This window comes from Catharus ustulatus, chromosome 1 (assembly GCF_009819885.2).
Source record: "Catharus ustulatus isolate bCatUst1 chromosome 1, bCatUst1.pri.v2, whole genome shotgun sequence".
NCBI lineage: Eukaryota > Metazoa > Chordata > Aves > Passeriformes > Turdidae > Catharus > Catharus ustulatus.
Genome location: NC_046221.1, coordinates 122,984,847 through 123,007,845, shown reverse-complemented (window position 1 = coordinate 123,007,845; position 22,999 = coordinate 122,984,847). Strand labels below are relative to the sequence as shown.

At 38.3% G+C, this 22,999-nt stretch overlaps 1 protein-coding gene across 7 annotated transcripts in view; it reads right to left on the bottom strand.

Annotated features, from left to right (window-relative positions):
- Positions 1–477: 477 nt before the first annotated feature.
- Positions 478–22,999, bottom strand: part of CHD7 (chromodomain helicase DNA binding protein 7) — a 133,152-nt gene continuing 110,630 nt past the window's right edge. For 4 of the 7 annotated variants that reach the window (XM_033055098.2, XM_033055123.2, XM_033055115.2 and 1 more), the window contains 23 exons: positions 22,662–22,872; positions 21,972–22,167; positions 21,586–21,753; positions 20,751–20,930; positions 20,419–20,529; positions 20,120–20,325; positions 19,013–19,212; positions 18,260–18,419; positions 15,095–15,184; positions 14,408–14,511; positions 12,912–13,041; positions 12,561–12,633; positions 12,288–12,342; positions 11,339–11,567; positions 10,963–11,171; positions 10,145–10,822; positions 9,587–9,747; positions 7,734–7,961; positions 7,062–7,505; positions 6,256–6,477; positions 5,716–5,856; positions 5,131–5,235; positions 478–4,347 (listed from right to left, as the gene is read on the bottom strand). In XM_033055098.2, the coding sequence (XP_032910989.1) occupies positions 3,394–4,347; positions 5,131–5,235; positions 5,716–5,856; positions 6,256–6,477; positions 7,062–7,505; positions 7,734–7,961; positions 9,587–9,747; positions 10,145–10,822; positions 10,963–11,171; positions 11,339–11,567; positions 12,288–12,342; positions 12,561–12,633; positions 12,912–13,041; positions 14,408–14,511; positions 15,095–15,184; positions 18,260–18,419; positions 19,013–19,212; positions 20,120–20,325; positions 20,419–20,529; positions 20,751–20,930; positions 21,586–21,753; positions 21,972–22,167; positions 22,662–22,872 (5,255 nt within the window). In that variant the 3' untranslated portion in view covers positions 478–3,393. The remainder of the gene's footprint in view (positions 4,348–5,130; positions 5,236–5,715; positions 5,857–6,255; positions 6,478–7,061; positions 7,506–7,733; positions 7,962–9,586; positions 9,748–10,144; positions 10,823–10,962; positions 11,172–11,338; positions 11,568–12,287; positions 12,343–12,560; positions 12,634–12,911; positions 13,042–14,407; positions 14,512–15,094; positions 15,185–18,259; positions 18,420–19,012; positions 19,213–20,119; positions 20,326–20,418; positions 20,530–20,750; positions 20,931–21,585; positions 21,754–21,971; positions 22,168–22,661; positions 22,873–22,999) is intronic. The other 3 variants (XM_033055140.2, XM_033055149.2, XM_033055131.2) reach the window with 3 other exon arrangements.

Genomic DNA, 22,999 nt, shown 5'->3' with positions numbered 1-22,999 from the left:
GTGCAATTCCAGTAAGCAATACACATTGATATTTGACATAAATATAAACCAAGAGACTGAAGCTGACTGAAAAAAACCTGGGACTAGTTTAGGAATTTGTCAACTATTTTATCAGCAACAGTTTTCAAGACTCACGCTTGAACTGGTTCGTTCTCCTTTATAGTTGCCTTATTAAAAATTGCATCTGTAGTAGCCAGAGCAGATTTGTTGTTGTTCAGTTCTTTCCCTTGGCAGGATTGAACACCATGCACACAGAACAGGCTGTGTTAACATGCAGACCACTGCTGTACTTTGACACAGGTACTTTCTTTTGGAAAGCAACACAGAAAGTAATTTATATTCCTTGATAACCCCATTAACATTTCCATGGCCATTAGGAGGTCCAGCAAAAAATGGTTGGTGGCAAATGGAAGGCTCCTCATCACAAGAGACAGAAAGGGTGCTCCAAATGTGAATCAAGTGCAGAATAGCTTCTGATCTATTCATCTTACTCACGTAAGCTTTTATTCATTTAGACACACTTTTAAAACTCCGTAAGAATCTTTGCAATAATTAACATGTAAAAACTCTGTCAAATCAAAGAAAAACCTTCATATTTTCATGTAATACATTTCTCGGACATTAGATGGCAATCCCCCCACTTCATTTTTCATACCAAGGGCCCATATCCCTTCCAAAAATCAAGTGTCACCTCCTTTCCAACAGGGTGAGGGGTCTGTTTGGCTTCTAGGAAGCAAGGCTGTTTGAAAAGCACAGAGCATGAAGGATCTCCCATTCCCATGGCATTTGTTCTGTTGCAACAGTTCTCCAGTTTTTCTTTTTTCTTTTTTTTTTTTGAGTAGGAAAGGCAGATGATTAATGCCTTCATGGAAGATGCTTGTACTAGGGGTAATATTTACTCATTTGTCACTTGGACACACTACATCATGAGTTGGATGTTTCCATGTCAAAAAACTATGGGCAAAAATAGAAGCTATCAGAACTTCCCCATTTTGACAGAGGAGAAAGGGATTAAGTATGGCATTTAACAATATAATTTCTAGTCTTGCCAATTAAAAAGGGTTCTCTCAAGGGATATCATTAGTCTGTGTAAATCTTTTCTGGAAATTATAAAATCGAACTGAAAAAACCCCCACTATTTGGTGGAATACACACAATGGGAAGCACCTACAAACTCTTACAGTGGGAATTTTATAGGTAGAAAAAATAAGACAAGGCATTTAATAACAACTTTAAAAAACAGCTCAAATGAATTCAACAGAGTATGTAACACACCTGCCCAAGTTAATGTGCCTTTGCTTTCAGCCTCTCCCTTTTTACCATGGTCTACACGTGATGTTTTAGAAAGAGGCAGGAATAACACACCTCATCAACCATTCAGTGATGTCCATGCAGGGGGAATCCTCCCTGACCTTCATTAACTCCCTATGATCTATTTAAGTGGCAGTACAAGACATCCTGACATCTATTCATTCCAACAGTTTGTGCCTGTGATTCATTCACACAAAAATCACTTCCTAAGCCTTCATTTCTCATCTACTTTCATAGTCCATGAAAAATTCTTTTCAAGCCAAGTTCACCCCTTTTCATATATCCCCCTCGGGACCAAATTTCGGCCTTGCAATACTTGCCCGTTTGAGCTCTTGTGCAAATTCACAGTGTACATGAGAGTGAGGTTTGTAGCTCTCCAGCATTCCAAAAGCACAGATAATATTAGTCCTAAAGACAGGGGTCCACCCACAGCTGGCTACTGAAATAGCTAATTTTTCATGTACTCCACTGAAAAGCTAACCTTTTATCCTCACTCTGGAGCTCGTTGTGTATGTGTGTGTCAAGGTGACAACACCGTGAAAACAGAAGTTCTCAAATGGTACATTATCTCGAATATCAAAAGGTCACAAAAGGGGTACAAATCGGTAGCTCTCCAGAAGAGACACCGGTTTTTATAAAAAGTGGGTCAGTTTTAGTTTCATGTAGGTTGTTTGACACAGTGGTTTCTGGCATCACAAGCTCTGGTCTACAGGATACCACAGAGCCTTTGTATCCCTTGCTGTCACTACAGCATTGTGTTTTTCTACCCATTAACCAAGGATAAATGACCTAGATATTGTGCCTATTAAAGCCTCATTTTTCTTTTGCCCTTTTGTTCTTTAGTGTACCACATTATCACATGCTGAACACATTTAAAGTATTCTCAGTCTCTCATGCCCCTTTGAAGGAGTAAAGTAGGGATTTTAGCGTGCATTTCTGTAGAGTTACTTAGAGTGGAAAATATGAAGGCAATTCAAGGTTTCTCTTCCTGCCTAGTCCCCTGAAGACGATCAGTTCAGCATTTACAGCCACTAATCTATAAAGAATATAGCAGGAAAATGCTATAAAAAAGCCACAAATACAAATACAGAAAGTGAACACCAGTTTTGATGTCCCTAAACACTACATTCTATAATTACATCTCTGCATATCATGGGTCACTTTTATTAAAAGCATCATTACTACAGTTGGCAGCAATTTACATCTTATCTTACATGATAGCAGTTTCCAAAGAAAAAAAAATAAAAAGACATCACAACAAAGAAAAACAATACATTTACAAAGTCATGTCTGTAAACTTCAAGGCTAGTTTAGAGTTGAGGTAATGCTGTTTAGCTTTGTGGCTAAAGTAACAAAGTCCTTTAATTTAAAAAAGGTACCTGATTTTTTTCTTTTTGTTTATACCAGTGCATTACAAGATCACGAGACGATTAAACTGTAGCTTTATCCTGTAAGAACCTTCTTCGTGGGTTAATTTCCAAAAGGTACTCTTCACATTCAACAGCTGCCTTATTATTGCTGTGTCTCAAGACAGAGACATTCACACTATCATGAAGATTGTCAGAGAGAGAGTGTGTGTGTGGGTGTGTGCGCGCATGTGAACTCCCATACAGTCAAAATGAAGCGCGAGTACGATATGTATGGTAAATTTCATCTTGACCTTCACAGCAAAAAAAAAAAAAAAAAGAAAAAAAAGAAACAAAAATTAAATATATAACTTCATCCTTCCTTTAAGCAGCACTTCCTTCTATTAGTGCCACTTGATTACAAATTGCTGCTTAATTCATAATACCAATGGTACCAAAAGAAAAAAAAGCAGAGCATTATGTCAATTTCCTTAAAAAGACATGATCACCTCTCAAATTTCATCTCTCCTAGGGATAATAAATAATGCACTGCACAATACTTAATGACCAAGATACCTTTTGACACATCTGTATAACATGACTTGAACTTTTTTTTTTGCTACACTATGTTACAGAACAGCTTATAAAAACTAAGTATGGACATTAACTGTGAGTGTAAACAGTAGGACTACCACTTGTCAAAAGTTTAAAACACTTTAACTGTAACTGGTACTGGTTATTCATCATTTTCATTGTTTTCTATTTCTTCCCCCCCATCAAGTGAGTCTAATTCTTCACCCTGTGCTATTTCATCTTCTAAAACGGAGGAATCTGCAGTTTTATCAAGGCTCTCCTCTGCATCACTGCCTTCGAGATTTTCTTCATCTTTAAAGGCAGTTCCTTCAGTTTTGTCAGTAGCCTTCTCTTCATTGGAGCCCACTGCATTCTGAAGTCCTGCTAGTGCTGGGAAACCAGGCAGAGTCAATCCTCCCAGTCCTGGAGGTAGAAACATAGATGGATAGAAGAGGCCAGGAGCCATGGTAGACAGCAGGAAAGGATTGAAGGCCAGAGGGTTTGTGGGCAATCCAGTGTTGGTGGTGGTGGTAGTGGTGGCAGTGGCGGTAGTCGCCGCAGTAGCAGCACTGACAGATCCATTCGCAGAGTCAGTAGCAGAAACAGTGTCTGTGCTTTTCTCAGAGTCTTTGTTCTCCTCTTCATTCTCATTTTTCTTCTCTTCAGCTTTTGAAGCGCCATCCTCAGTCTCTCCCTGACCGGAAGCAGTAGTGGCATTTCCAGTAGTAGCCGTTATCGGGTTATTCAACAATCCGCTTAGTCCAAACATATTGGGCAGTCCTGCCATCCCTGGCAACATCAGAGGCAACATGGCAGCCGGATTTTTAGCATCCCCCCCAGCAGCAGCAGCTGTTGCTAGCCCTGGTGGAAAGCCCATGAGGCCTGCGAGCTGGAGAGACTGCAGGTTCTGTAGGTTCTGGAGGCTTGTGAGGTCCATTCCAGCAAACAGACTGTTCATTAGTAGTGGGTTGATTCCCGAAGTTGATGCTACAGCAGCAGCTGCTGCAGCTGCTTTGGCAATTTCACTTTTTGGCCTTCTTCCTCTTCTGCTTGCTCCTTCCTCCCTCACAACAGGTCCAGTGAGAAGACGGTCAAACATGGACTCTGGAACGAAACCCTAAAACGGGAAGGTGAAAAAACAAGCTTGATCCTCTATTGGCTTTTTTAGCTTTCAGCAGTTAACTAATGATGATAGAAGAAACAGAAGGGATTTCAGCATATTCCAAAAGTGGTTTGTTTTTTCACCCTGGCAAATGGTGACTAGCTTAGTACTATAGTGAATGGCAGTAGAACAAGTAAAGAAAGCTCAAGAAATCAAGATCACAGATTTTTTTATAATTAAAACAGTAAAATAATACATATGCTGAAAACTCTGTAACTTCATTTAAAAACCCCACCCTGATATGCTGCAGTTAAAAGTTTACATCTTCATAATTTGCACTGAATTTCAGAATAGTAATATTCTATTAAATTGAGTATTTGCAGACTTTTACCCTTTATTTTCAAACAAGTGTTGTAAAATAAAAGGCAGAAAACCTATTCCTTTGATGCTGCCTGTTACTGAGACAAGTGTATTTCTGTTATGAATATGACAAATATTTTCTTTGTAGCTCCTAATGTACAAATACCTGTGCTTTTTAAGGATTGTTATTTAAAAGAAAAAAAAATTCAAAACAAATGCTGAAGGCTGCCTTAACTGTAGCTGATTTTTCAAATGTATTTCAATCCCATTCTGCAGTAGCCTTCTATCACCACTCCCCAGTGAGCTGGGTAACTCCTACACAGACACCACAATTTTCTCAAAACCAGCTATGAGGTAAAGACTTAATAATCAATTTACACAGCCTTCAACTTTTCTGTGCTATAACCTGCAGTGATGCATGGAAAGAGTTTCACTTACAGACTGTTTAACAATGTCAGTCCAATCTGGAGCAACAGCAAACTCAGGATTTTCTTCCAGCCATCTTGGCAAGTCCTTCATTGGAGGGGCCATAGCTCCACCCATCTAATGCAAAAGACAAGGTTATGAGTTTAACAAAAACCCAACAACAAAACCTAACAACTACTTATATGGACACCTTCTATCAGTACACTTTTATCTCTGAAGGACAGCAGCCAAGACTTTCAGTTTACTGTGGAAAAGTAGCCAGAAACCAGCTAGTGATACTCAATTGACAAAATCACGTTTAAAAAAACCCCAAACAATAAAATGCTGCAGCTTAGGGAGGTCTGGTAATAAATTTTGTATCCAAGTACAAAATGTGCTATATAGGTTCAAAAAGTGACAGTTATTCACTTAGGTGATTAATATGAATGTATCAGAAGCGCAAAGAAGGAATTAAAGGAACCAGGTGGCACAGACCAGTAAGAAAAACTGCTGGTGCCAAATTATTAAACTTTTAAAGAGAAAGCTTGGAGGAGAAAAACTACTTTCCACATGCAAAGACATTATTAAAGACGTCGACTGAAGTAACTTAATTTTTACCTTCTTTCCATTTCGTTTATTTACAACAGGTACCCTTTCTTCTCCTGTCAAGGTGTTTATATCCAGTTTATTAGGGTTTCGACATCTGTGTCGTTTTTGTTTCGGCTTCTGAAATGGGGAAAACAGCACATCTGCACTCTTCTGAAAAGAAGAGAAATTTATGCTTTTTAGCTTTTCATTTCTTGACAAAAATCACCAATCACAGTACCCCTCCTCACAACAATTTTAAGAAGGGATCCATTACTTTCAGATTACATGAGAAGAAATTTTTTTGTATCAGATGAAGAAATTCCGCAGAACCTGACAAACATGGTTCTAACATGCTATTATATACAAATATTAAGAAAGGAAAAGCAAATCAAACACCCCAATGTCACTTGGGTGTGGATAAAATAGGAATGGTAGATAAATAGAAAATTTCTGTTGAAAAGCTACAAAATCAGATGACTGTGCCCAATGTGAGGAAATTCAGCCTGATGTCCTTAAAACTAACTTATGTATTAATAAAATAGAACAACACTTTTAGAATCACATACTTACTGGTACATAACTTGGCATATCTACAGTGTAAGTAGGATGCAACTTAAGCCATTCAACTAGATCCTTGTTTTTCGGGGCATCCTCTCCCACCAGCCTGGTCCCATCCTCTAGATTGATTACAGGGATGCGAGTGTCTGGGTCTAATTGACCAGGAGATGGAATGTTCCTTGCTGGTAGGGCTTCCATATCTTCTTCAAAAGCTTTGGTCACTTCAGCATCCTCCTGAAAACAATCACATCTGTATTAGTCTTCCCTTCACAGGAAGAGTTGGAGAAATAATCTCAAGGACTGACTGAGGTGAAATGTTCAAGATTTTGTATACACAAGAGTTAATGGGGTTTAAATACTCATACTGCATAAAGTAGTAGCATTGCATTAAGGAATTTTGAAAATTTTACATCCTTGAACAATAAAGAACATAGTGCTAAAGGCAAAGTAGTTTTTTTGCATTTCTAGTAAATGTCCTCCAAGATTCTTCAAGACTGTCCCTTTACAATACATCAAGAAAGACATACTTAAGCCTCCAAATGTATATTGTTAGAAATAGATTTGTTAAGAAAAATAAAAAAAGGTAAGTAATTTTGAAAGTACGAGCTGGTTAAAACAGCCACGATTTGCTATTAAATCTTGATGTGCACATTTTGTTTGATTCAAAAAGAATTAACAGCTCTAAACTAAGAAAAACCTGTTTGGTGAAAACTGTATGTTTCTGTTAGGCAGAGTATAATAAGAACTAAAACACATTCAGGAAGTATCACAGAGAGAAGAACAAAAATGAGACAAAAGGAAAAAGGTTGTGCTCTTACTACAGTCAATGATGTCCGTTTGTTGCTCATAAATAACAGATCAAGCCCTTCTACATTTTTCCTCCTTCCTCTCCTCCTCTTCATGGGTGGTTCTCCATCTATTAAAGAGCCATTTAGTAGATGCCTTGTGGGTGTGCGTGAAAGACCTGCTTGCAGCAGCTCCATTTGAGTTTTAAAGGCATCAGACACGGGTGTGGAGACATTAGGCAAGATAAACTTTGAAGTAACAGATGAAAAATTTGAGGTAGAACTTGTTGCCTCTCGTGAGGCCTTTGATAAATCTACAACCTTTTCTTGTCCATTTTCTGAGACCACCTGAGACTCACGTAACTGGGCAACCATTTCCATAAGATTTCTCCTCTTGGCAGCTCTCTCAGCCTCAATTTCAATCTTTCTTCGTCTCCTTCTCCTCTGACGTGGAACTGATAAATTGAGTGCATCTTCCTAATAAAAAAATGACCATTTCCAAACATTAGCAAAACTCTGTTTGCTATGCTGAGTTCAAAATAAAACTCCAAACATATACCTCTGAAAACAAAGCCTTCATTTTATTCAAAGAAACACTTTTATGTTTTTTCCTATTTTATTCATGCTGGTTTATTTTCTATTACGCAAGAGAAGGTCATGCAAGCTAAAATGTTTTATGTAAAAACGAGAATGCTGCAGCCTTGCCTTTGATAACTGAGGAGAAGCAGTGAGATCTTCATTGCCACTGACGCTGGCTTGACCAACCATGGAGAGCTCTGCAAAGCTCCTTTTCTGTAGAGGGCTGTCCACAGCTGTTGGAGTGTACCCAGGTATGAGCCCCTGGAAATCAAACATCTGGCGCCTATTTACTGGCCACTTCCCTTTCAGCACTGCTTCACAGATGTTGTCTAATCGGTTGATCATTACTCGGTCCTGCATAAAGGAAAAGTATATAATGAACCTTCAGTGCAAACATCACCTTTGAAACTCACATGAGTCTTATAACACAGTCCATTTTCCAGAGCGTAAGGAAGACATTCAGAAACAACTATTCTTGCATGTTAGGGATAAACTGATCACCTTGCAAGAAGCCAACACAACTTTGCTGCATTTATATTGTGAGGAGAAGGAGAAAACACAGGCCAAGTTTTCTGTATCACAAAGCACTAATTGAAAAATTTAATAGAAATTCACTGTTGTTTTACAAAACTTCAGTAGTTAGCAACATCAACAGTTAGGAAAAGAAAATAAACACATCTGCAATCAGTATCTTAATGCTGCAGTTCTCAAGATCCAAGAGGCTGGATCTGCAATTCTGTCCTAGGAAGTGGATCCTCATTAGCGTCACTATTAATAAAGTTCAACATTATGAAACGGGCACCAACCTAGGGACATCTAATGAATGTCAATTTTCATTCCACGCCCATTATCACTTCAAATTTCACTGAAGCGTGTACACTAAAAATCTCTAATTATGTTTATTAGTCTACTTATACTGAACCTATACAGATCAAGGATTTTCTGTTCTACTTTCACACTATGACTGGAATAAGATTTTTGCCCATGTTTCCAAAAATACTCGCTGAAAGCAGAGAAGATGAGCATTATTTGATTTTTTTCCATTTCACTATTCAAGCACATTCTACACTAGCCTGCCTGAAGAAGTAGAAACTTTGGAGCTCTATGAAATACTGTAGGTTAGTGAATATGAGCATCAGTTAGCTTCCTGAACAGCAAAACAGTGCAAAAGCCACTAGCAAATCTCAGCAGCTGCAACAGACTGCTTGCTTTCCCCAGAAATAAGTCTATTAAGAGCAAGGTCCTCTTGCCCTGCTACCCCCTTCCCCCTCCCTGCCCCAACCAGATGGCTTTGTTATGGTGATTAGTAAGCTTAAGACTATTACTACTTTATTTTTCTCTCTCCTCTTACTGTAAAGGAGAGTACTAAATTAAGTATGGATTTATTACAAGGTTACAGCTTTGTATTTTTAAAAACATTTTATATTAGATAATTTTCTGCACTGTTACCAAAATAAGACACAGCTTTACTCTATCTAAAACTGCTGCTTATGTTTGCAGGATACCTTAATACAATTACATCTGTCAACATTACATAATGGCTTAGATCATGTAGGTCACCAAAACTCTTCCCTACAATCTCCTCACCCCAAAATAAAAAGGTGGTCTTTCAAAGTCTCTGCTCTCAATTCTGCAGATTGCTCTGCAGGAAAGATGCCTAATTCAAAACTGTACAGTACTGCAAGAAGTGGGACTCTGTTGCCAAAAAGTTATGGATCCTATGAAGAGTTCATGTCTACCAGCAGTCCATTGTTTTACTAAATTACATTATTTTACAAAAGAGAGCAATCTCTTTCATTTCCACTGCTAGTTTGTATGAACCTGAAGAAAAAAGTGCCATTCCTCAAATCATTCACAGAAAAAGGTCTCTTGCCTACCAGAAGTGCAGTATCACACAAAGCTCACTGTTACTTTGCAAGCACATTTCCCATATTTTACTTAAATTAAAAGAGACATATGTCTTTCTACCCCTAACAAACCTTAGGCCAGAATGAGAAGGCAAATGTTCTCTCATGAAGCAGCTGAACCACAGAGGGATCCCCGTCTTCCATGTAGAATCCATCGCGTGTTTCATCCCTTGCGGTACTCATAGAGGCATTGCTTTCTTCATCAAAATTCTTACCCTGAGAAACTGCTCCTGCTGAATAACAATCATGACCAGGCATTAACATCCAGTGTCTACCCAGCTAGATAGGCTAAGGCAACCAGGCTTGACACAACATTTCTAACTTGGGCTTTTGTTCAGTAATTACTACAGCAGAGCCCCAGCCTCCCACATTTGGCACAGAGACCATGCTTATTGGCTCAGTGAGCTATCCTGGACATCATCCCTTGTGGGGGAGTACCCTGCTGATGATGGATGGTTCTTATGAAAGGTTATTTAGCCACCTGATATGTGGAAGGGCAGAGGAACTGCTACATGTAGCCCATCCCATACTCCATAAAAGCACCCTGTGTGCCACTTACCAGCTGGCATGAACTACAACAGCTGTGGGGCTTGTGTTAAGCGCACAGAACTGATCTGACCAATGTATTACCTTCAGGTTGGGAGGATTCTTCTGATTTATCATCATCTTCCAGTTTCTCCTCTTCATCTTCTTCTGAACCTTTCTCAGAAATAGATTTTGGATCTACATCTGTACTCATTTCTATGTCTTTCAATTCACATTTAACAGAGCCAGGCTCAGCCTCAGCATCACAGTCTGGTTTAGTGTCCTTATCTGTAGTATCTGTCTCCTCTTTGATTTCAGACTTTTCTTTGGCTGCTGGATTTTCAGACCCTTCAACTTTAGACTCTGTTTGTTCTGTAGTCTTTTCTTCTTGTACTGGTGTGGAAGGGACAATTGGGGGTGTTTGACTGCAGCCAGCACCCAGAGGGTTTACAGAAGAGACAGTATTTACATTACCCGTCCCTCTGTTTTGAGCAAAGTTTTTGTGAGCCTCAAGAAAAGAGAGTTCAGGATCATTCAGAATGTGATAATCTGTCCTACTCACTCCATGTTTAGCAGCACCTATCAGTAAGTCTTTATCATGTTTACCACACTCCCACCACTCTGGCAGGTCCAGACTTGGTTGGCAAAGCTTTAGCCTCTCTCCCAGCTGCGGGTGATGGAGAACCTGTTCCCGAATCTTGCGCAGCAGCTCGATGCGATATAAAGTTCTAGAAGCACGCTCCTCTGTGATGGGCTCAATCAGCGTGGAAAGATCAGGAGGTTCTGCAAGGACACCAAGTTGTACTGTTTAACATGGATTGAATGCACACCCATTCCAAAAACATTACACCTGGGCATGAAATTTCAACAGTCCCACAGTCTCACAATATTCATGCTGATTTCCAGAGTCAGTTAAAACTTACCATCATCTGGTTTGACTGGCATTCGGCACACTCGTCTACACATATTCACAAAGCCATTAAAATACTTTTCCAAGCTTTCATCGGACTTTTTGTCAAGCCTGGCAAATGCTCTGAATTGATTCCATTCAAACTGATGTTTTACAGGATCAAAAATAACTCCAAAAGTAGACACCACACGATAAAAATCAGCTTCTTCTCTTCTTGTCCATCTAGTCAAGGAAGAAGCAAGAGAAGTGAGACCACCGGATAGATATGAGTCCAATCGTGTTTAGAAGCCCCAAAACCCCCTTAGTTTATTCTTTCAAAACAAAAGAGCAGTACGAGAGACACACAAGCTCAAATTAGATTTAAAGAAAGATATCACTGGGAAACTCACTTTTGTCGTTTCTCAGTTATTATAGCTTCCCTTTCTGCCTCCAGTGCCCTCACTTCTTCTCGAGGCCGACGTCTCCTGCGGTCAGTCTTCATTAGTGCCTCTTGCCTCATTTGTTGCCTTTTATAGCTGCGCTGATAGGCAGTAATGAGGCGACGCAGACGGGTAGTCAGGGTTGAAGTGTTGGGCCAGTAGAGTTGCCCTAACTCAGAGTTGCTTTCACTGTGCTTGTCTAGAAAAGAAGAGTATTTGCAAAATACTGCAAAACCAACACTAAACATTTCAAAGTTTCTATGGCTATAACTGGATTCCTGTTTTATCAGATAAGAACATGTGCCACTAATACTGGTGCATAATGAATTAGAAACAGGATAACTACTGGTAAGAGTGAAAAAATAGAATCAAACCATACAATTCTAAGAACTCAAAAATGCTTGTGAAGCATTTAGAGATAACCATCAAGCACTATGATCCAATGTTATGAATGCAAACATATTATGAACACTGTAAGTATTTAAATTAATGCAATGCATCTTTAAATACATTACTGAGAAGATCATTCTGCCTCTGAGGAAACACCTATGCTTATCATTTCCCACTTTATTATTCTCACTTAAACTTGGCAATTTTCCTCCATACTGAGGAAACAACGTATTTGTAACTTCCAAGATTATCTCGGCATAACCATCAACAGTTGCATTATGAAACATCCGGTCTTTATCATCATGGTTTCTACTAAGTAATTAGAAATCCAGAGAACCATGATGTGGATTATTCAAAGACAGTATGCAATTGTTTTGAAAAATGTGAAGCATGAAGAGATTTGGCAGCAAAAAGCTTTCTGTGGTATTGTCCCAAAACATCTCCTATCCCCTCATGTGGTAATATAAACAGTCCACCTTTCACTAAACGATCCCTTTTTGCCTTTTAAATTTTTTTGCTATAGCCTTACTTGGGTGTAATTCTAAGGACTCCTCTTTGTCTTCTGGAGGTGAGTTTGCAAATTCCTTGGGGAGAAGACAGAAGTTATTTTAGTTTTCAGTTTTGACCATATGTCATAATTTGAGAAGAAAAATATGTCATCTCTCAAACACAGCAGCAAACAATCTTTGTAAGGTGTGTTTATCTGGTAGCTCTCAAACTTAAAAAATACACATTAAAATAAATACAGAGAATCAGTTATAATTGTACATATTAGTAACTACAGAAAATTGGGAATTCTTACATCAATTTCATCCTTGAAAGGAGTTCTGGTTGGCTTATATTCTGGATCTTCATCCTCTCTGTCAAATTCACCCCTATAAAATATTTTAAAAATATTTTCAAGAAAAATACTGGTTTTGAGAGGGGGCAGATTTTCTGGACAAAAGCAAACAAGCTACAAAAGCCATCAGTATGGTGTACCAAGTTACACATTTGTATTTCATGTTCAACTGTGTAAACAAATCTATGTACTTTGTACATCATATGATCACTTCATATCCTCAGGCAACATGTAAGTATAATATGACATATGAACCCATGCCAACATATACAATGCTGATAAAGTTTATTAATTTTTTCATGTCCTCCTTACCCATCACCGCCATCTGCTAACATGTCTGTCCCTCTCTGTTCAGCAGCTATGGCCTTTGCATCAGGCATGCCAACCCGTTCTAGAAAGCACAGTGTTGCATCAGCTCTCATAGAATTGTACTTCTCATAACCTGTGTGCAGAGTGGGAGAAAAATGCTTTTTTAAAAGCTATGACCAGCTGTGAATAGAACAGGTCTAGGCAGTAGAAGTACAATTTTCTGGATTCATTAATTTAAATAAAACAAACGAGATGTCTCCATGCTGGAAACATTTAATTAATGTAAAAAAATTGTCCATGTTGGTAAATTCCAACAGCACAGAAACATTTTCCCATCAATAGCATTAACACATATAAGAGAGTGAAGAAAGCATCAAATTTCATGTCGTTATAATGTAAAAATCTTTCACAAGTGAAAAACTTCTTTAAGTTTCCTATATGACTTTCACAGTGGTTCTTGACATTCAATACTCGCCAGTGGAAACACGCAGACACAAACGAAAGTGCACAGACACACACACATACACATATTTTCAATAGCTCCAGCCCTGCTGGAACCCTCAATATAGGCTGCAAAAATGCTGTATACATGGGTTATATGTAAGGCCAACGAACCTGTCTTATTAGGTTTAGGATGATGCATGTCAGTAAGATGACACTGTTCCCTCTATGGTTTTCAAACTGCTGTTTGCTTTTTTACTGCCCAACTTGACTAGATGGAAAATGGCAGATCCCAACAGTGCACTGCAGGAAAATGATTTTTAGACTAGACTTGCCTCAGCTGAGCCCACAACACAGAGCTGCTGTACATAGGCAGAACAGCACAATTCAATTAGGATTTGTACTACAACACACTGCTCCTAACTGCTGTAGAGCCTCAAGCCAAACTGTAATCATGAAAGGTTTTATAAGCCATCATTCTCCCCTTTAGTCAGGCTGGGCTGCTGAGAATACCTCTGCGACCTCCAGAGAATTGGGATTATAATCAGGAATCGCTCACTGTATATATCATGCCAGCTCTGCATCCCCAGCCTTTCAAAGTTAACAAGGCTGCATCCCACTCAAGGGAGCCGGGAGTTCTCAACACTGACATTTGTGAAATATTGCTTGGAACAAAGCCCAGGAGGCACTTGTACAGATTAATAGCAGAGGTTAAGCCCACCGTCCACTTTGACACTGGTTGGCAGAGTTAGCAAGTGAAGCAGTGCTGGAAGCAAAGTTTATGGAGATCTATCTTACTATTTGGCTATTATTTAAACAAATATGGCTTTGTTTTATTTACAGCCAAGAAAGTAATGTTTTCTTCTCAAATGTTCTGCAAACATTTAAAAACAGCATCTGATATTTACAGCTCATATTAGGTTTTTAATGCAGGCAAGAAAAAAGGGAGATACAAGCCAACAGTTCTTTGGAACAATACTTGTTAATATTATGACTGAACAGTCCTACACACTGAAAGCTTTACAACCGAGTTTTGTTGAGAGTGAGACATCACTTACCGTGTTTAAATACTCCAATTAAAAGGGATTTATCTGCCTCCTTATCCCACCAGTCTGCAGGAACTTCGGCATGGAATGGCTCAGGTATCCATACATCTACTTCACTGTGAAGACAGCATTATATACATTCTAAGAGGTATTACTGGACAAAGATTAAAAAACAAAACAAAAAAAACCTCTAAAAAACCCAAGTGGTTTATGCTGTTCTGTAAATATAAATTTTGAGCTGGAAAACCACCCCAAAACCTAATACAGAAATTGAAATACCCTAAAAAAATAATTAGGATGGTTAAAACAAACAAACAACAAAAAATACTTAATCAAAAACTCACAACAAACACCTCCCCCCCCCCCCCAACATTAGGCTATTTTGGGAGTCAAATGGTTATCTAAATATGATTCATTTAAGGTCTTAGTATTTTTTTAATTTTTTAAATTGAGATAGAATAATCCCTCAATATTAGCAGGACTGCAAATCCACTTCTGTCATTTCCCACATCGTTTCCACCCCCACCCCCTGCTCCCCAAGAAAATTACCCGCTGCGCTTGATAAAATAATAAGGTTGCTAGAGAACAGACACATAAGAGATATAGTGTGACCACCTTTAAATGCTGCATTATTATAGTACATGTGCTTTACAAAAGCCAGAGTCATAAAGCAAAAAATAAACCTGCACTTGTACTAACCTTGAGTCAGCACCCTCTAAGATCTTGTCTGCTTGGTCCCCTATAACTTCTTGTCGTAGATAGTAGAGCATGCGGACACGCAGCAGGACCCTGGAGAGAAAGGCAGAGGGGGGAAAAAGTTCTTAACTTCAGGACTGTTTGCCAACAGTGGCTTTTGGCAGCTGCTGCTGTTCATCCATCATCCTGCCAAGGCTGATTAGCCATGCTGTATGGTAGGCTTGAAGCGTGACAGATGGTGGCACATAATCACCTCTGTGTGGTGCTTTCTGCTGGCTTCCAACAGGCCTGCCTGGCAACTGCTTACACTGCACAGAGAGGGACCCAGCTCAGCCCGGCCCCGGCGCATTTCATTTAGTTCTACCTAGTGCAGCTTGTGAAGTTTAGACACGTACTCTACCACTGCCTCTGAAGTATTGAAGCAAGTTTGTAAACAACTGAGCAGATGGCTTTCAGTAACTGTTCTGCTTCATTATCTCATAAAATTTCCTCAGCTGCTGCCTTAATACCATTTTTGGAAGCACATCAGAAGTTGTAGGAATAAACGAGATATAAAATCTGGTTTTACTACCTTACAATAAACCCTCAATATGGAATGTCAGGTTTTTCAGATTATACAACTTTTTGCTTCTGTGAATGGGGGGGAAAAATAATCCCCCATTTCCCTTGGGAGATATTAACTATTTTTACTCTTTATAGTTCAAATTGCTATTAAATTTTACCTACGCACAACCTAACTGTTACAAGGAAGTGAAAAATCTTCCTTGCCAAGTTTATTTTTCCCCATTTCTGCAATACTGCAGTCATTTTTGGAAGCACGGTCAGGTATCGTGGTCACTCAAAGCTGGCAGGAGAGAGAATGGCAGACTGGCTTTTCAAGGAGACTAGAAAAGAGGTCATTTCTGTAGAAAAAGTATCCACCTGAAAATAATCCTGCTCTCCTGTGTTTACCCAATTCAGGGCACCCCCTGCTGCCTGGTTCATGAAGTAAAACCAGTACCAGCTAAAATGGAGATTACTCAGCCTGTCCTCTCACTGTACCCAAATCCATCACAGCAACTGTTGAATTGCTGCTGCTCCTGAAACAGCAAGGCTGACCAGGGAAGCAGTAATCTGATCACCCACTTGCATGAAAAATTTAGACCACCACCAGTTTTGAGAGCTCCTTGTTAGAGATCAGATGCAACTGGAGCAATACCCGGTTTCACACGTATTATTCAATCAAACCTCAGAAGAACAGGGATTTGAATGAAGGTCATGTCTGCAATTCAAAACATGTCAGACATGCTTCTTTCTGTATGCACAGTGACTGGGACCAGTAAGGTGTCCCTGCTCCCTGTGTGGCTATGTAAATAAGCTGTTGAGGGTCTCTATCATCTTAGTATTAAGCAATAACAGCTGTTACATCAAGCCAAAGAGGAGAAGCACGAAATAAAACCCAAGATAAACCAAAAACCAGAGGCTCTTTGCACCTTTCAGGAGTCTTATGCATTGAACCAGCACATATGGTACTTAAGGAAAGGACACTAATTCTTAAAAAGCTAACTTCAACTGGTACCTTTTGAAGGAAATTACTCAGATTATTAACTGGCTCCACCTCTGATTTTACCTGTGCTAAAAACATGTGGCTTCTACAATTCATTTAGTCCTGGTGAATCTGGGAAGTGAAGGAAAAAGATAGCAACTGAAAACATTATTGCATATTTACCAGTCTTCCCAGTCCTTGTAACTGTTCTATTGTATTATTAAAGAATCAGTATTTTAAAAATTAATTTAAGTCAGATCTGCAAACTGATTAGCAAGTAATGAAGACATGTTACCTGGGAGATTAAAATAATGTTACAGGAAATAATTTTATTACTCTAAGAGCAAGTGAAATGTAATAACACACCCAAGTAACAGTTCAGAAAAATCAGAAAGCAGTTTATTTGGAAGTGCACTCACTAACATAATTCTGTGAGTATCTGTTGTCATCAGCTAAGAATTAAGCTTGGTTAGCATCTGGAAATGAACTAATAAACCCCTTAAATGCCTTTCCTCCTTCACATCACACCCCCTATTGACAGCCCACAGGTACTTTTCAAATCAATAATATATTTGCACTAAACAGTATTAATCAGACACAACACATATTCAAACCACAAAAGTAATGATGACCTTTTAGTAACACTGCATTACAACTGTATGATATATATACAACGAAGAGCAGAAATTTAAAAGCAAAACCAAACATCCCAAAATCTCAAAAGAAAGAAACCACATCCCCAGGTCTAAACCAAGGTATTTTTGGGACAAGGTTCAGTGTCTAACGGGAATATAGTAAGCAAAACAGAGATAGCATCAAAGAAAGCTGAAACAAAAATAAGATATTACAAAACAAATGCCAGAAAATATGTAAGAAAGGCTCTTAAGAGACATTCATGAAGCAATAAAACATTATACACAATGACCTTTATTCCCAAAGGTTTTTGTTTAGTAACATGTTTAGAATTTCAAAAATCAAATCACAATAACTCAATTCAGGTAAAAGAGTTTGGTGAGAAATTCAATCTCAAAGGAGAAAGAATAAATATTCTGTATATTTATCATATATCATATTATTGCCTATTTATATATATATAATTTATATATATTATATATATAAATATATTCTTTGAGGACAGCAAGTGAGGAAGGGAGAGAGAGAATGAAGAGAAAAGATACACCCACATATAGGTGAACTACTACATGAAACTCGCAAAACTAAGAACTGGATATATGAGTTTAACATCTATGGAACAGAGCTTTAAATACCAGCCTGAGGGAGTCCCCAAGAAGGTAAGAAACAAACAGCTTTTGTTTAAATATAGCCAACTGTCAAGTGAAATAAACATAGTATAGGAATATAGTATTTATTTTCTATGATAAAAAATAACCTTATCTGATTCCATTCTTATTTAATAAGTAGAGAATACTTTTCTTCAGAACTGTGCTGATCTGTCATAAAGAGCTTACAGAAGTATCCAGATATCTGTTAAGATGATTATCCCCAAATTAAAAAGTAATAATGGCCTTTACATCCTCTTAAATGGCCCTGCATTCTATTAAATAGATCCAAATGAAGTTGTGGACTTTTGTAGTCAAAAAAAAAATCCCAAACCTCTAAATGAAACATTTATTGGTACTTACTTATTACAGTGATGTTTGAGATGTTTCCTATAGCTGTCTTCTTGAAATAATACATCTGGATTACAGGTTGTGAGCCAATCAGCATCTTGTAGCATTGGCTGTGAACTCTGGGCTTTTACTTTCTTCCCTTTCCTCCCTCTGGGCACTGGTGCAGACAGACCTAGAAAATCCCCCAACATTTCTTACACAATCTGAATAGAAAAACTCTTTACTCCCAAACAACATTACAAACGTACATTTAAAGCTAAGTATTCATTACTTTGTGAGCAACACAACCACCAAAAACTGAACAGCAATGTAACTCAGTACAGAAAATTGCAAGTAACAAAATCAACCAAAACTTTCATGCAAATTTAGGTGTGAAGATTTCAAAAATTCAGAGTGCTAGCCAGAAAATGGTGTTATATAAATATTTCTTGTAAAAACTCTCATGAATCTAAATGGCCATAAGGAAACAAGCTTTCTGATTTATGGCAATTTAAAAGAGATTAAATCCAGCAGTAGTTGCCAGCAGAACATTATGCTGGAATATTTGTTTAAAACTGATTTAAAGGAAAGAGCACTACATTCTACAAAGTGTCTGAGGGAGACTTCCCCTTTAAGTACAGACCGAGTCAAAGCCCACCTTACTCATAAAATCTGACAAGATCCTACGACATGTCAGAATGGCTATAGTTTAAACCAAATACATAGCACAACTGAAGCAATTCTTCCTTATTTACTAGCATCATTATTTGATTGTGGTAGACATACCGGAATGATTAACCAAAGCTCGAGTTTGCCCATCTGCAGTTGGAGTGATCAGATCCCAGATGAAACTTTTGATATTTTCATCCCCTTTGTAATGATTAAGACAATACACCAGGATAGTCCGGCAGATGGTTTCCACATCTTGCTCTGTTAGCTGACGTTTATAGCGCCCATGTGAGAGGATGTCAGTCCACCGACCCCAGCTATAAGAAAAATATGTTCAATACAACAGCCAGAGTACTGGTATTTTAATTTGTGACTTTCAGTTTAACTCCTGGTATCAAGCAACTTGGGACCTCCTGTGTTAGCACTAATGCATTTTGCATTTGTAGGTTACGTCAGGGGATCCAGCCTCCAGCACCAAAGAGTTAAGAATGTTTATTTTACAGAGCAGGCAATAAGTTCACTGCTCGTAAAGCTGCAATTGAACTACACTCAAATTAATAAAGTACACATGTTTAACTCTAAAGGTCCCAGTAAGCTACAAATAGGAAACTCAACCAATTCCTACAATCATGGGATTTGAAGAACCATTCCTATTTTGATCCAGAAACCCCTTACTAGCAACTGTTGTACGCTAATTTCTAAAACAAAGATAAGTCATTCTGAAGGCCACCGTGTTAGAAGTCAAATATAACTACCTGCTTGCAAAAAGATGAAATTCAAATTAGCACACTCAATGGGGAAAATATCAAGTATCAAATACCTGAATTTAAGTGGTGACAAAGTCTAGATTGACTGTTGATTTCAAAACCATTTTGTTCTTTACAAATACACTATTACTCTCTTCAACACTTAGAAAAGAGAGGTTAAAACACATTAACTCAAGAATTCTTTACACTGAGAAATCAGAAACAAATATTCTGTCATCACAAAACCACTTATCTTACCAGTGAGCTCATAGCAATCTGTGACACACTCAGATACTTTAAACTAAGTAACACATATAAGCACAATTTATATATATATAGCAACCAAAACCAAATCTGACTGGCATTATGCAGTATGATAGTATGTGAATGTGTCCAAGAGAAGGATGAGTTATTTACTGTATAAAATTTATTTTCAGATCTTGAGCCACAATTAGTATATTTTATTTGCATATCTTACCCATAAACCAACAAGTTCTTCTCCACCCTGAAACATTCACTTCTTGCATAACCTTGTGATTTGTCCTGAGGCCTACGGGGCTTTGTGCTAGGCTTTTCTTCAGAATCACTTTCCAGGTCTGAAAACTCCATCAGTTCATCCTCTTTGACTGCACTGTAGAGTCTGGTTTGCTTCCTTACTCTTGGTGTATCAATAACTAGGTTGTTCTAAAATGAATGTGAAAATATATAAATTTAGAAAAGGGTTGGGGGGAGGGGAAACTTTGGTTCAATTGAACTAGAAAAAGTCAAAGCTCTTACCCTTCCATTTAGAGCATCAATATCCAGCTCAGCTTTCTTTGCCCACTTCTGCCAGAAATTAGGGTCATCCAAAGAAATATCTGTCCTGTTCCCAGATGCAACAAAACTAGCCTAGTAAAAGTAAAAACACATGGATTGATTTCTTAATTGCATGCTATGAGGAATACCTGTTTTTCACTGGTGAATACAATACTTAGGAAGAGGTAGTGTCAAGAAAGAAAAAAGGCAAGTACACTGAAAAAAATAAATTGACACAGAAGGCAATTGAATATACTTCCATCTATTCTGGTCACATTTTATTCATTTTCCTCTGGCGGAATGTCAATGCATACCTTTGCAAATGTTGAGCCTTTTCCTTCAGATTCAATAGTAATTGTGTGTGTTCGCCTTAAGAGAATCTGATCGATGTCCTCTTCACAAAACTTAGACCCTTCATCTTCCTCATCCATCAGAGCACCATATGCCCCCTTTCGAAGAAGGTCTTCTATTTCCTTTTTAGACAGCTGTTGCACCTGTAACACATACGAGGAGTTACAGTTTTGGGTTTTTTGACACCAGCCAACATGTTCATCTGCCAGCACAATCAGATGAATCTTATTTGGCATTTTAAGAACTGAAACTCTGTGATAATGTGGTGGTGGTCAATTAAACATTCATGCTGAAATCACCTTTTAAAGAAGAATACATACAACAAAATTCTCAGGGTGACATTATGTAAGTGGTTTAAACAACTTAATAATTCATTGTCACTGAATCCCTTCAGCTTTGATGACTGTTAAACTCCTCCTGGGAGCAGATTTAATTTACTAACCTGACAAAAAAGCTAAAGCAAACAAAAAGTCCCAAAGCAAAAAGTCTACACCAGCAAAAGCTAACTAGAAGAACTCCAGAAAGTTCTAGAATCAACATAATGTAAAAGGTGGAATGACGAGAATGGATCAGGATTGAGGGAACATGACTCCACCTGCCCCCTTTTGGCAATATGTGAGCTATTAGATAGGCTGAGCCAGTTCATGTGGCCAATGCCCTTATTTAACCCGACTTTAAACTAAGAGCCACACTTCATCGGAAAAACCACTGTTCTCCAGCTAAAATACAAACAGGCAAGCAAAGTGCAACATGCTCACAGCATTTGTTGATAATGCACCTTAAAAAACTAATCCTTACCCCATTTGTGGCATTTTCTCTTCCACTCATAGACTGTAGCACAGCCTTATCAAGGCCCAGCTTCAAGCTAGCTTTGTCAAACATTTCCCTTTCATAAGAATTTCTCGTTATCAACCTGTAAATTTTCACTGATTTGCTCTGCCCTATTCTGTGACATCGTGCTTGAGCCTGAAGAAACAAAGACAGATATTCAGTTAAATGGAAGAAAAAAGAATTTTAAATAATCAATACAGAGGACCTACTTTAAAAGTTTTTTTTTTCAATATAAATAATATTGTTTATGCATTCAAGAGAATGACAACAGATAATTTCTCTTGTAGCAAGGAAAACCTCATAGCAAAAAGGCAAAGAAAAATTTTCAATAAAATCATCTCTTGTAATATTACCTGGAGGTCATTTTGGGGGTTCCAGTCTGAATCAAAAATGATGCAGGTATCAGCAGCAGTAAGATTAATGCCCAAACCTCCTGCCCTTGTACACAGCAGGAAAACAAACCTATCAGAATCAGGTCTTGAAAACCTGTCAATAGCTGCCTGACGCAAGTTGCCTCTCACTCGACCATCAATTCGTTCATATGGGTACCTGAAAAATAGATGCATTATAGGGATTGCTTTACTACAATGGCATTGCTTCTTTAGAAGAATATGCAAATAAAAACAACAAAGACAAATATGCTACTATGGGGATAGAAGAACTACAACAAACTAAGAGACTAACTAATTTCATCAGTAAAGACATACTACTTAGTCTCTTTCTTTGGTAAAGAACAGACTTTCATTCCAAGGAATTCAATAAAAATTTAGGTCTAAATTAAAAAACTCTAGGCCCACCAAAACATTTAACTGAGAGCTAAACTGAGAGGTTTAAAGCTCTCCATATGAGGTCATTTTGCATTCAATCAAAAGAAAAGGCTCAGTACTTTCAACCTCCGGGTTTCCTCCTTCTCTTAGTCAGATCACAACAGAAAATACTGTTTTAATTTCTTCCCTCTATATACGGATTACTCACAGGTTAAATGCAGTGGTCACTGAGGAAGGCACAGTTTATTTATAATTGTATTATATTGTTGCTCTCACCGTCTTTGAATGAGGTAGTCTTCCAGTATGTCCAAGCAGCGCACCATCTGGGAAAAGATAAGCACCCTGTGGCCACCAGCCTTCAGTTTTGGCAGCAGCTTGTCAATCAGTACGAGCTTGCCAGCAGCCTGGATCATTGCCTGGAGCTGAAAATCTGGAGAGTCGGCATTGTGTGTTTCTTTAAACTCTTCCAAAATTTTCTCTTCAGCACCTGCAAAGATTGGACAGCAATACATGAACACTGCAAAGGGTTTTATCAATAAACAATGAGCTCGCCTTCAATACCCTATAGAAACTGCAGGAATGTTTTAAGCACTATGTGAATAAACATTTATAAA